The sequence below is a fragment of the Chiloscyllium punctatum genome, chromosome 42 (genome assembly GCF_047496795.1).
Source record: "Chiloscyllium punctatum isolate Juve2018m chromosome 42, sChiPun1.3, whole genome shotgun sequence".
NCBI lineage: Eukaryota > Metazoa > Chordata > Chondrichthyes > Orectolobiformes > Hemiscylliidae > Chiloscyllium > Chiloscyllium punctatum.
This window is the reverse complement of record NC_092780.1, coordinates 28,553,620-28,566,859: the sequence shown is the minus strand read 5'-3', so window position 1 is coordinate 28,566,859 and position 13,240 is coordinate 28,553,620. Positions and strand designations below refer to the sequence as shown.

Sequence of the window (13,240 nt, the reverse complement as noted above, 5' to 3'; positions counted from 1 at the left end):
TTAATGCAGGCCAAGTATACACCGTCAGTTTATTTGAGAAGGGTTTTGTTTTAATGCTTTATGTGATGACTATGAGATCCAAAAAATATACAAATTCCCCTTTGCATAAAAGTAATCTAGGCTTCCCTACCCCTGCCTTTGTTGGTCAGTAAGCCCTGAGTCAAGCATCACTGGAAGCTGGCGTTGTGATTCCCTCAAACAGATGAGGTATTTAGCCTGAAACACCATACAGACAAGCACCAGATGCAACAGATCAATGAATGCTTGCTTATGTCAATTGCTGTCAGCATCAAGTCCTGACTATTCAGTTTGTTTTTTCTTACAGAATTTATTTTCTGTAAACCTTAGTCTGTAAAGTTCTGAGACATGCAAATTGAACGTTCTACCTTTTTTTCCCTCGTTCACATCGGAGTACTGCTTTTGCCTGAAGGTTCATGTAAGCTTGGGGTATCAGTATAACTAATGTGCTCATTGTGAGTCTGTGGAGCCTTCTGCTGTTGTTACTGCTGCTGCTGCTGCTGCTGCTGCTGTTTTACTTGCAGACTGTCTCTCCTCCTCACTCCTTCCTTTTCTGTTTGCTATCTCTCGCGCTCTCTCTCTCTTTCTCTCCTCTCCCATACAGCAATTCATTCCTACTGCCCGAGGAGCCTTGAATCACACTGACAGCTTCAGGAGAGTGCCTAGGGATGGTTGGAGTCCAACAATAAACAACATAAGAGAAGGAAAACCAAGCAATCAATTAAGGGATTGTTCTCTTATAAATCATCTCTACAAGGCTGGCATCCCTGTGGACACTGAACAGAGCATTTACACGAGCAAACGGACTGCAATCTGCTTCGTGGTTTGAGTGTTTCATCACAAATATTGTCAGCTGAAGAACCCTTATTACGATTGGTTGGATCTATTATCCCTCCCACTCTGCCTTTCCATCCCCGCTGCTTCCAAACAGACGAAGGTTTCTTGATGGTGCTGTGGAAGTCAAAAGCAAGAGTTTCCTTCTGTCTGCTGTGAAAGGTTTTGTTTCCACTCAAAAGGGGCAGTGCAGACCAGCCAAAGCTGAGCTCTTAGGATAAAGCCAAAACAACTGTATGATGAACTGAAGCTCTAAGTACGCTAAGCAGCTGGAAGACTGGTAAAATTATACACATACAAACATAAATAAAGATATGGATGAGAAGGAGAACAGCACAGGCAGTGTGGGGAGCCTGCAGCCTTCCAGTATCCACGTTTTTGCCAACACTTCATCCCTTCATGGAATCAGGCATATATTTGTTTATGGACCAATGACCATGCGTCGATTCATGTGGACTGTGGTATTTCTTGGCTCTCTGGGCCTACTTGTGGTGGAGTGCGCAGAGCGGGTGGCATTTTACTTTTCATACCCGCACGTTGCCAAGCTGGAAGAGGTAGCTGCAAACAACCTGGTCTTTCCCGCTGTCACTATCTGCAACTTGAATGAGTTTCGCTTTTCAAAGCTGACGGTAAATGATCTCTACCATGCTGGTGAACTCCTGGGACTGCTCAATGTGCACCTAGAGATCCAGAGCCCCCACATGGCTGATCCCACTGTGCTGAAAGCTCTTAAGGAGAAGGCTGATTTCACACATTACAAACCGAGGGTGTTCAACATGCGAGAGTTTTATGATCGAGTTGGCCACAGCCTCAAGGATATGATGCTGTACTGTAAGTTCCGGGGAGTTCGATGTACTCATAAAGACTTCAAAACTGTGAGTAAAAGTTTTCTTGGGGCCCATCTCAGTCATTCCACTTTATTCTATTTTCATCATCCTTCCTGGTTGTCCTGTGACATAAATACAAATCTCATCAGAGGGACGAGGGAAATGATTCATTAGTGACACATATTGGATTTTGATATTTTCCAAATTGACTTGTTAAGAATAATTAATAAGCAATTTGTTTCCACTGTGGAGACAGTGATACCAAAATACAGCATTTTTTCTTTGCTCTGAGTAGAAATCTGGGATGAAGAAAGCAAAACTTTCTTCTATCAATGAGATCAAGCTATCAACAGTAAGGATATATTAAGTCATGTCACAAGTGTTGCTTCTATAAATGTGTGAAAAATAATGGCTTAACTCAGAAATATCTGCTAGTGTAGACTCTGTAATAATACTGCTGTAGTGAGAATTTATGTAAGTGATAAAACCTACAGCCTTATAATAGTTGGTTTGTGAGGAACTTCTGTCTGACCCTTTCACTGGATGTTTTTCATTTCAGAAGTGTGCCCTTTGAGACAGTTGTTGGTTACTTTGTTTGGAGCTGTAAACATAAATATTCCTAGCTATTATGTTATAATTGGGAGTGTCATTGTCTAATTTATAGCAGTATATCAATTGTTCTACTAAGGATGTCATCTTTCTACTGCAATCTGTTACAAGATACACAAGCATGTTTATGTGCAGAAGAACAGAATGACATGTTGGGCAATATTGTGTCATTATATTGTTGATGTGTCTAGTGCTTACATGTTTTATTAAAACTATGGCAAAGATGATTACTGTATTGTGTTTGTACTGTACTAGATATAAAGCTAGAAGGTATTGTTATTGACATCAGGAGGCAAATGCCTAACACCTTCACATGACATTCCTTCACCTATGCTTTCTGTAGATGTATTAATCAAATTATTTAAGTTACTCATACTGCTTAATGCCTCTGTGAAATAATGTACAGGGAAATACTAGATGTACAAAAATCATTGATATGCTAGCATTACTGGTGGTAAGGGTCTGCTATAGTGGGAACCTGCTACAGCTTCAAACATGGTGGTGTGGCTTCAGAGTTCTTGGTGCTTGCGCTTGCTGAAGTACTACTTTAAAGCAATCCGGATTGTGTTCAACATCCCTTAGAAAAGAGCAATAGGTTGATCATTATAAGCTATAAGGTATTTTAGCAAGTGAAGATTGATGATGGGTTACAGCATATGAATGTAAGTGGCTGTATTTTTGGCTGTCCCACATTGTGATGCATTAGTTGGAAGAGAAGGACACAGCTATGAAACTTCAATCCACTACTCAAACACCTATCACCACCAAATAAACATCCAGAAAATCAGAAATATTTGCCAACAGGGCACATAATTAAAGCAGCAAAAGCTTTTAAGTTTTATTGACACTTGGTGTATGTTTGACGTACAGTAAGTTCCAGGAGTTCATTGAAACAATCAGTAATTCGTCCTCTTGTAACTGTTACTTTCCCTTGAGGTGGCCACTTTTCTTCATTAATCTTCTTTTTTTGACAGCATGTTAATGATACTTTCTGTGCATTCATTTAAGCCCCACGACATGTGCATTTACATTGTACAGCTAACTTAGTTTTCCTGAGTTGAGTAAAAGCCACTGTAGGTCATTGATTATGATTTTGTACAAGTTATTGAGGAAGCAAACTCCAGAAATCTGAATGCATCATGTGGAACCTTTTCCTGATTCTCCTTCGGGTCTCTTGGATGTGGTACAAAAGAGACCATTGAGAATTAATGACCGCTGAACTGAAATCTCCGCCAGACTTGAACCACAGTCACATCCATGTTCTGAAAGAGACTTCAGCTGCAGTCCATACTACATTAAACTATTAGCACTCCAAAGCATTAACACTCCAAAATAAACCGAAAAAAATCTGCAAGGAGTCAAGATTAGCTAAAGATTGAATTCTTACACAAGTGAAAGCTTCAGTCTGAAACAGACCAAACTTGACAAAAAAAATGATTTCGAAACCAGGGTTGAACTGAGCCCAAATCCCATTGTGTGACTAGGTCAATGGAAAAAAATAGTATCAATTCTTGGAAAAACTTGTGGCCTTGTAGAAGCTTTTGAATGGATTATTTTCACTCTGGGAGTCCACTCCATCTTTTATTTTGAATGGTGTTTAGTTTGAATTGAAACTTGCTTTCAAAGTTGAAGAGTTTCTGGATGTCTAACTACTTTTTGCAGTATTGACTGCAGAAAAGTGATAAGGAAATAGTTGACCTTGAGGGCTGAAGCCAAGAATAGTTGATTCTAACAATCATACTGATAACTCTAAGATATTTTCATATGAATGCAGTTCTGCTGTAATTAATGATACGTATTGACAGTTCCCCTACAAGTACCAGTCAGTACAAATGACCATCGAGGATCTGATATAGGTTTGCCTTGTATTGTCCTTTGGAAATGGTTGTGAGGTGCTTATATTGGATATATTTTTCTTTTCTCTTATCTTGGTATATGGATCTGATTTGTTATACTGTTTCTCTAACACCCAATATTGGACAAGCAACTGAATATTGAGAGTACCACATCCATTCTCTTTGATCCTGCCATAAGATTCTTTCCCAGGCAAACCAATTTCATTCCTATGAGCAATCTGAAATCAAGTCTGTTTCATGAGATGCCTGCAGCTGACACATGTTGTAATAGGACCTCATTTGGATAGCTTTGTTCCACTTACTATTCTACTACAGATCTGTGGGAGTTATAAATATTAAGTAGAGGAGGATTAACCACTAATAAGTCTCTGGCAAAAACATGGGTATTTTATGTACAAGCAGGAGTTTATTGCATAATTCATGAGATACGTTTAGTTGTGGTTGTGTTCCTGAAAGATGTGACTTTAAGTGAAACAACTTTAAGTGGAGCATGGATTTCCATAGGAATCACTGTTAAAACTGGAGTTAGGTTCCATAAGCTGGAAATCAAACATTATACCTGTACGCACTAGGCCAAAACACAGTGCTTCAAATGGCTAAATTCCTAAATTGGTAAATTAAACAACTTAAAATAAAACAAATCTAAAAAAAACCAAAAATGTAATGTTGTACTTTCTGAATCTCTTGTAGTTGTCCCTCTGAGAGTGAAACCCAATGCCTCATTGCTCGGGGGTTGTGCCAAGTCGCCATGCTCATTGGGCTCCAGGCTACTTGTTGTGGCTATTGCTGGTTTCTACCCATGGTCTCTCACTGTGCCACACTGTAGCCCGAGGTATGCAGCCCATTCTCCAGGCCCCAGATCTCTTTCCTCCACACTGCTGGAGCCGCCATCAACCCTTGACCACTACTCATCAGTATTTCAAATCTGCCATCCGCAAGAGTCTCCCCCCACCCCTACCCCAGGATCCACATGGACACAACAGTACTACCCCTCGCAGCTGGCCACAGAGCCCACTGTTCCTTTTACACACATGTACCCACCCACACAACTATACCCACACACCATATACATGAAACCTCATCCATGCAACCACGTATACCCACACAACCATACACACACAACCACACATATACACACACAACCACACATACACTCAACCACACACACATACATACACACATAGACACACGCAACCCCTCCACACACATATACACACACATACAAACCCATATGTATATACACACACACAGATCATACACACATTCACACACATATCTCCCACATAACCACCATACACACACACACACACACACACACACACACACACACACTGCTAGCCAAGCTTGGCAGACCCCATTCCTACACATGTCATCACACCCTGAGGTAAGGGGTAGCTGGAAGTGTGGGACACTTCGATAGCAAACTTCATCAGGCTAACTATCCACTGCCTTTCTTCCACCCTGGACAAACCCCCCCACACTGCTCTACTAGTTGTGAGCCTTGATCTACTGCGGGAACCCAAGCAACCACCTGTGAGGGAGGGGAGGAGAAGCAACTGAGCTCAGCAATGACTGACACTGTGCCAACCAGGAGGAGGGAGAGGTTGCTCAAGGAGTGGCAGCCTGAAGGAGTATTCCCATGGTATGGTGACTGAAGCAGATCCTAGAGGTAGCAGTAAGAAGTGCTATGGCATCCACTCCATGCCTACCACCTCCACAAAAAACACCACGGGCTGTGGAAAGTCTGAACGAGAGTGAGATTGGCATTATTCTGATGTAATCATGGTGAGTATAATAATAAACAATGTTAAAGCAAATCTTTTGACAGTTAATGAGATTTCAGCTCCTAGTAACTTAATGACGTTAAAGTGAAAAAAAATCTTAAATGGGGCAAAATTAAACATGGATTCATTGTACTAAGATAAAAGATTCTATTTGCATAAGAACTGGTTAACTGTATTTAATACTACTTAAGAGATATTGTTATCTTCAAGGAAATGACAGATCGGTCTAAGCTAAATGGCTGTACGTTTCACAATTAACTAACAACTCACAACAAACTAGAAAGACTGACCAGTCTCTCCCAGAGATAATCATTTATATATTAGTGGGCAGACCTCTTTTAAACTTTCAGGGTTAACTCTTTCAGACTAACTGCCTTATATAACAGATACTGACCTTCTGCAATGTTTGATTTATGTTTGACCCTCAGGTGAGTTTCCAATCGACCAATTCAATCACTACATCTGCTCATTCATCTCCATAACACTGCCTGCTTCAACCCTCAACCTTGTCTTTTGACCTCTAGGCTTGACTATTCTAACACTCTGCTGACTGGCCTCCCAGTCTCCCAATGTCCCACTTCTATTTTTAAGCACATCCCTAACTCAATTCACATCTCATTCAGACAGGACTCTTTTCCTTGGTGTTGTCCTGTGGCTTCCACTCCAATAATGCTTCTATTTTCAAAGCCATGGCCTTGAATTTTCCATAAGTCTGTCATCTTCTCCACCTCTACAAACAATTCAGATCACTGTGCTCCACTGTTTCTTGCAAATTAAGCATCCTTGAGTTTAACCACCTTAGATAGCTGTGTTTTCAGCTGACCTGGTCCATAACCTCTGAAATTCTACACTCAAACTTCTGTTTCCCTCTCTCCTATTTTAAGTTATTCTTGAAAACCTATGTCTTTGACCAAGGTTTTGGTCATCAGTCCTGATAGCTTCTATGGTTCATTATTTATTAATTGTGCCCTTTGTGAAATATTTAGGCCATCATGTTACATTAAAGGTACTATGTACTGGCAAGTTGTATTTGTATTGAAAATTCAGATGTATGTCCCAATTTCAACATTTAAATATTTATTATTTTATGGAAGTACATGCATATAATATTTTGGCATCTGCAAACAGCATTCATTAACTATATATAAATAACTAATCTGAACCATCTCTTTTGAAATATGGTACATGTTGAAGAGTTTACCCAGAGGAATTGCATCTTCAAAGTGAAGTTCCTGTACTCTGATGTTTATATTATTGGCTTCCATTATTCTGTATTGAAATGTGAGGGTACTATGCTCTCTGGGGTATCAATAGGCCTTTTTTTAAAGACTTGGACATGACTGGTTATTTATTCAAGTATATGATTTATACTAGCATATTTCTTTAATTGCAAAATGAAATGTACAGCAATGTACAAGTGGCAAAAGAACTCTAGATTGCTGATTAACGTCTATAGCATGTTGTTGCAGTCAGAGTAACAGTTGGACAGTTGGAGATTTTAAACTTGCTTCTTGTTCTGTGGTACTGGTGGAGCTTGGCATACTGAAAGATTGAACAATACCGTAACAGCAGCATTTCTTTCTGTATCTGTAGCCCCATGTGTTCAACATAAACAAATAGATCCTTAAGATTTAACTTTCAGATCAAGCTTTGATGGTATAATGTTGTCAGAAAGCTTACAAACTTATCATGCACTTATCAGTGAAGCTGACAGTTGCTTTGAAATTGTGGTCTCATGTTTTAATGTCAATGAACTCATGACGTAATGATGATATGATGTTACAAGACTTAGCAATAGAGCTGAAGTGAGATCTCATGGCAATGACACTTTGCTAGCATAGATCAATATCTGTATGTTATGTGAGCATATAAGTATAGATTCTGTTAAAGTGTCCCCAGACTACAGCAGAATCATTGAAGAGAAATGAGTCTACCGTCTTCCAGTCTCACTGACTTGAAGATGAAACAGAAATGGCTGAAAAATACCACAATTTGTTAGTAAGCGTAACTCCAATACCTATAACCATGAAAATACAAATTGGCTTGAATGTACACTAGGCTCAGATTGGTGTCTTTAATTGGTCTGCAGTGCAGGCAAACAGGAATCAGTTTGCTGAACATCTGTCATGTTGTTAGTCACTTCAATCTGCAGATGATTATTTTGTCTAGTCCTTGCAGCTACACAATGAATCACTCCACCCCACAACACAAACTTCATGAACCTGTTGTTACATCTACATTATGGGAAAGGAAACTTCATCACAATGCTCAGTGAGTTGGCAATGGAAGCTGGTGAGTGTGAGTGTCTGAAGTCATAATTTTATGAATCAAAAGTCTAGTTTTCACTTAAATTTAGCACATAACTAAATAACACATTTTAAGTTAATTTCTCAAATATTACAATTTTAATCCAGGGCTTTAAAACTTCTTAGATAAACTATAGTTAGTTAATGAGTGTCGGTTTAGTCCAGTGTTTTTGAAACTAGAATCAATTGTTTTCAGAAAGTATAAATAGAGACCTCCCTCAGTACTGCATTTATTTACAATGACTGCTGCCTTGGTAACATAGGGGGTAACATGAGAGTTTGATGAGTTAAAGGGAGCTTGGTGAGGGGAGGAAGTACTCCTTTCATATTATATGGTTTTCAGTCTCCTATATTTGGCTGTTATAACTGTGCAGGAGAAGAAGTTGATTGCTCTGTTTTAATTATACTAAATTATTTTTAAAGTTACAGGCTGGCAGGTCAGCTTGGCCAAGTGGAGTGCACATCATCGAGATGTATGAAATCATGGAAAAGTCACGAGTTCCAGACAAGCACATCTGCAGTGTCACTACACAAGCTTGAGGTCTAGGTTTTGAAACTTGAATGATATTTGGGGCCACTGTTTTGCACCTGCAAGGCAGAAGATGATGGGGATAGCATACTTAGGTAGATGTTCACATATTGGAAGCATATAGAAAGCATGGAAATGGATCACCACTCTGCAGTCGAAGAAAGTCAGGCAGATGGTCCAGAAATCCCCTGACTTTCTATTTGATATTCCATTTTGGATGCAGGTGAGGGAAATGGTTCTTCAGGAGAGTTCAGCCAAAGCCAAGTAGGAGACTTGGTTCAGCTGTATGGAAGTATGGGGAGAAAGATGGAAAATCAATAGTGATAGGGAATTCTATAGTCAGAGATAAGACAGACACTTCTTTGGCCATAACACCAGGATGATATGGTGCCTCCTTGGTGTCTGGATAAAGGATGTTATGGAGAGACTACAATGTACTTTTCTGAGAAAGGAGGATCAGCTAGAGTTTGTGGTCCATGTTTATATCAATGGTTTGGGTAGGAATTGGGATAAATCCTGAAAGCAGAATTCAAGAAACTACATAGGAGATTTAAAAATAATACTTTCAAAGCTTTAGTCTCAGGATTATTCCTAATCCAGCATACTAATGAGCAAAAACATAGGAGAATTGAGCTATTGAACATTTGGTTGGAAAGCTGGTGTAGGAGGGTAGATGTCTGATGTCTGGGCCATTGGAACAAGTGTAGGGAAGGTATGATAGTCTACACATGAACCTCACTGGGATAAATAGACTTGCAGGGAGATATGCTAGGCCTGGCCAGGAGGATTTAAACGAGATTGATGATGGAAACTTGAAGGCAAATTCAAAGCAGAGTGCAGGAGGCATAAACGTAGTGACTGTGAAACATAAAAGATGCAAATATGAAAAAAAAGTACATACAAGCACAAGGAATATGGTAAATAAAGCAAATGATCTATGGGCATAGATAGAGACATGGCAGCTTTGACGTCATTGCTATGATGGACTTGGCTTAAAGAAGGGCAAGGATGGCGGCTCAACTTCCATGGATAGACAGTTTTCAGACAGGATAGAAAAGATGGGGATGCAATATTATTGGTTAAGGAATCGATCACAGTTATATGAAGGAAGGCCAAACTTGGACTGTTGTATCACAGTTCAGGTCACCTCATGACAGGAAGGAAGTTCTAAAGAGAGAACAGAGGCAATTTACAATAATGTTGCCAGGTCTTGAAAACTGCAACTTTGAGCAAAGATTAAATAGGCTAGGGTTGTTTTCCTTAGAACAAAGGAGGCTGAATTGTGAGGTGTACAAATTAATGAGAGGCTTGGATAGAATTGACAGTGAAGACCTGTTTCTCCTTGTGGAGAGGTCATACACAAGTTGCCACAGATAGGGTAGTATGATAGCGCAGTGATTAGCATTGCTGCCTCATAGTGCCAGAGACAGTTTCAATTCCAGTCTTGGGTGACTGTCTGTGTGGAGTTTGCACATTCTTCCCGTGTCTGTGTGGGTTTTCTCCAGATTCTCTGGTTTCCTCCCACAGCCCAAAAACGTTCAGGTTATGAGTACCGGCCATGCTAAATTGCCCATAGAGTCCAGGGATGTGCAGACTAGGTGGATTAGCCATGTGAAATGCAGGGTTAGAGGAATAGGGCGGCGTTCTTGGAGGGTTGATGTGGACCCAATGGACCGACTGACATGCTTCCACACTATAGGGATTCTATAATTTAAGGTGATCAGTCGAAGAATTAGTGGGAATATGAGGAACGCTTTGTCCCAGAGGGTATTGGATGTCTGGGATTTGATGCACAGTTTGATGATTCAGGTGGAAACCTTAAGCTCACTCAAAAGGAATCTGGATGTACTATCTGAAGCATTATAACCTGCAAAAGGCAATGAACCAGGTACCAGTAAGTGGAATTAAAATTGGCAGCTTCTTTTATCAGCTGACGTGGACATAATGGGCTGAATGGCCTTTTTCCGTGCTATGACATTTTTGCGATTCTGTGGTTCAGTACTGAGTCTGACAACTGGGTGGATTAGTTGTTACATTGGGATAAAAAACACAAGCTCTATGCCTGTTGTTGGCGAGCCATCTGAGGAGTACAACTGCGTGAACTGCTAACATGGGGAACAATTAGGCTATGACCAAAGTAGTTTATGGGGGCTGGTCTCATTTAACCTACACTGATGCACTCTCGCTGTTCTGGTTAAGATTGAGATCAAAGTGTGATTGCATTTGGTAGTGTTATCATAAAAAAAAAGAAATGTGTTTATTATAGATCTCAGCTGATCTTTTCCGCAAGCTTGTGAAATATATTATGAAGATGGAGTCACTCTACTTAAATGTAAGTTGAATAAATTAAGTAGGACTGCAACCAAAAAGGTAGAATTAAGTCAAATGGAAATGTTTCCTGAGCATTTAGAACAGTTCATGACCTATTGATGGAATTGAAAGTTAGCACATGAACATTCTTCATGTGCAGAATGAGGTTCGAGTGCTGCAATATCATTTGCCATAAAACAGAAGCCTTAAACTGTTTTGCAGTCTTGTGAAATACACTTCAGGATAAATAGCTTATGTTCTTAACTTTGTGCAGTATAGTGCAGATTCAGTTTAAACCTTGAAACAGTATAGGAATTAATAAGTGGCTCAGACAAACTTGTTGCCAGGCTCAAAGAGTTATGGGCTCACTGATATCCTGAATGCTGATGGACAAAGCTTAACTGTTCTGTGAATAGCTCAACTGTTTATACGAGTCAAAGGCTTTTTAAAAAGCAATAACTGGCTATTAAAATGAATGCAGACATTTCTATTATTAACAGGTAATTGGGTTAACAGGTTTACTTCATCACAAACAGGAATTAACCATTCTGATATCTACATTCAGAGCAGAAATAATTGGATGTAAGAATTTAAATAGACCTCCTGTGACTTTGCTTAAGCCTGCTCCTGGTCCTCCTTTCATTTATTATATTCTCGAATAAACCAAATAACATGCTGTTTCAAACTAATGGAAGCACCATGACGTATAATACACCATTCTGCTGACAGTGTATAGTTGTTCTCTCCTCAGGTTATTAGAGGTTAATTACTCTTGGAGGATGCATGAGTCAACTAGCACTCGGAAATCACTCTCATTTTATTTTGTGATGCAACACATTTTTGTGCTTTTCTTTTTCCTTTTATGTAGCTTTTTGTAAAAAGTGTGACAATTTATATATTCGCCACTTGACGTCTGATGAATAGTGCTTAAAGCTTAATATACATGTTAATACCAGCAGAACTCCATGGCATCGTTCTTGATGGGTGAATGGTTTTGCTGTTTCTTCCAGCGAGAACAGATTGTAAATGGTGAACAAGCGTCACCTGGTGTTTAGACCTTTGCCCTTGCCTGTTTACTTTTCATGAAAACTGCAATTTGTTGTGAATAAGTGAAAGAAATAGCACATTGCCCTTTACAGAGCAAGTAACAATACATCACCTTAATGATCAAAACACAAGATAGTGAAGTAAATAGCAGAGGGTACGTACAGCGCAACAGCGCAGAGCATGTCTTGGGAGAGAGGAGGGCCTGGAGACAGTCACCAGCATCTAAATGAGTAGAAGAGAAGAAGATACAGAGACCATCAACAGCTCTTAAAAGAATGAGAGAAAAGAGCACCTATGGTTTTGAAATGCTGAAGTTAAATGGGAGTCTGTTCAGTTATTGGACACTCCCAGTGTTTCAAATGCATGAAAGTATAGTTCTGTATATATAAACAATGTCTTTGGTTTATTGGATAGTGTCAAACTCCAATATTTCTGTTTCTTGTGCCATGGTACAGAACCAAACTGCATTTTTCACTATGTATATATATAAAGATTTTTCTTATGAATAAAGTATATTTTTAAAATTAAAAACACTACTGGGGACAGCAGTTTCATAAAGAGGAGAGCAGACCTGAGTGTGAAGGCAGGAGACAATAAATGACATAAGAGAGTCCCTTCAGCCTGTTTCTAATTGTGAAAGAACTGTGTGATGTAGCAGGAAAACAGGGAAGTGATTGTTGAGTATTTCTACTATGCCTCTTTTGATTGGCCAAAAGATTTAAGTAAGAATACAGTTCTGCAACTGAAGAGTACAGTAAGGAACTTCACTTTTAAAATATATCACATTCAATTAATTAATTAAATAAATAAATAGAATAGAGATTGAAGGCCAGGTGGTGTGTTGTAGCTCTAGTATGTGGGAATTGGTGGACGTTGATGAGATTCACAGTGACCACATCTATAGCAAGTGTCAGTTGCTTGAGGAACTTTGGCGCAGAGTGCCATACAAATGGTTATTACTCTAGGTAGAAGCTTGTGGTACTGGGGGTAGTGTATTAGCATAAATTGAGGATTGGTTAACACACTGAAATAAATATTTGAGATTAATAGGTCTTTTTCAGGTTGAAAATGTAGAACTAGTGGAGTACCACAAGGATCAACCCGAAACCCTCAATTATTT

General features: G+C 39.4%; 1 protein-coding gene across 5 annotated transcripts in view; it reads left to right on the top strand.

Moving 5' to 3' along the window:
- The first annotated feature begins 568 nt into the window (after positions 1–568).
- Positions 569–13,240, top strand: part of LOC140465848 (acid-sensing ion channel 2-like) — a 1,252,445-nt gene continuing 1,239,773 nt past the window's right edge. For 2 of the 5 annotated variants that reach the window (XR_011955168.1, XR_011955167.1), the window contains exon 1: positions 569–1,727. Coding sequence is in view for 3 of the 5 variants with exons in the window: in XM_072561692.1 (XP_072417793.1) it covers positions 1,167–1,727 (561 nt within the window). In the remaining 2 variants the exon portion in view is untranslated. The remainder of the gene's footprint in view (positions 1,728–13,240) is intronic. The other 3 variants (XM_072561692.1, XM_072561693.1, XM_072561691.1) reach the window with 2 other exon arrangements.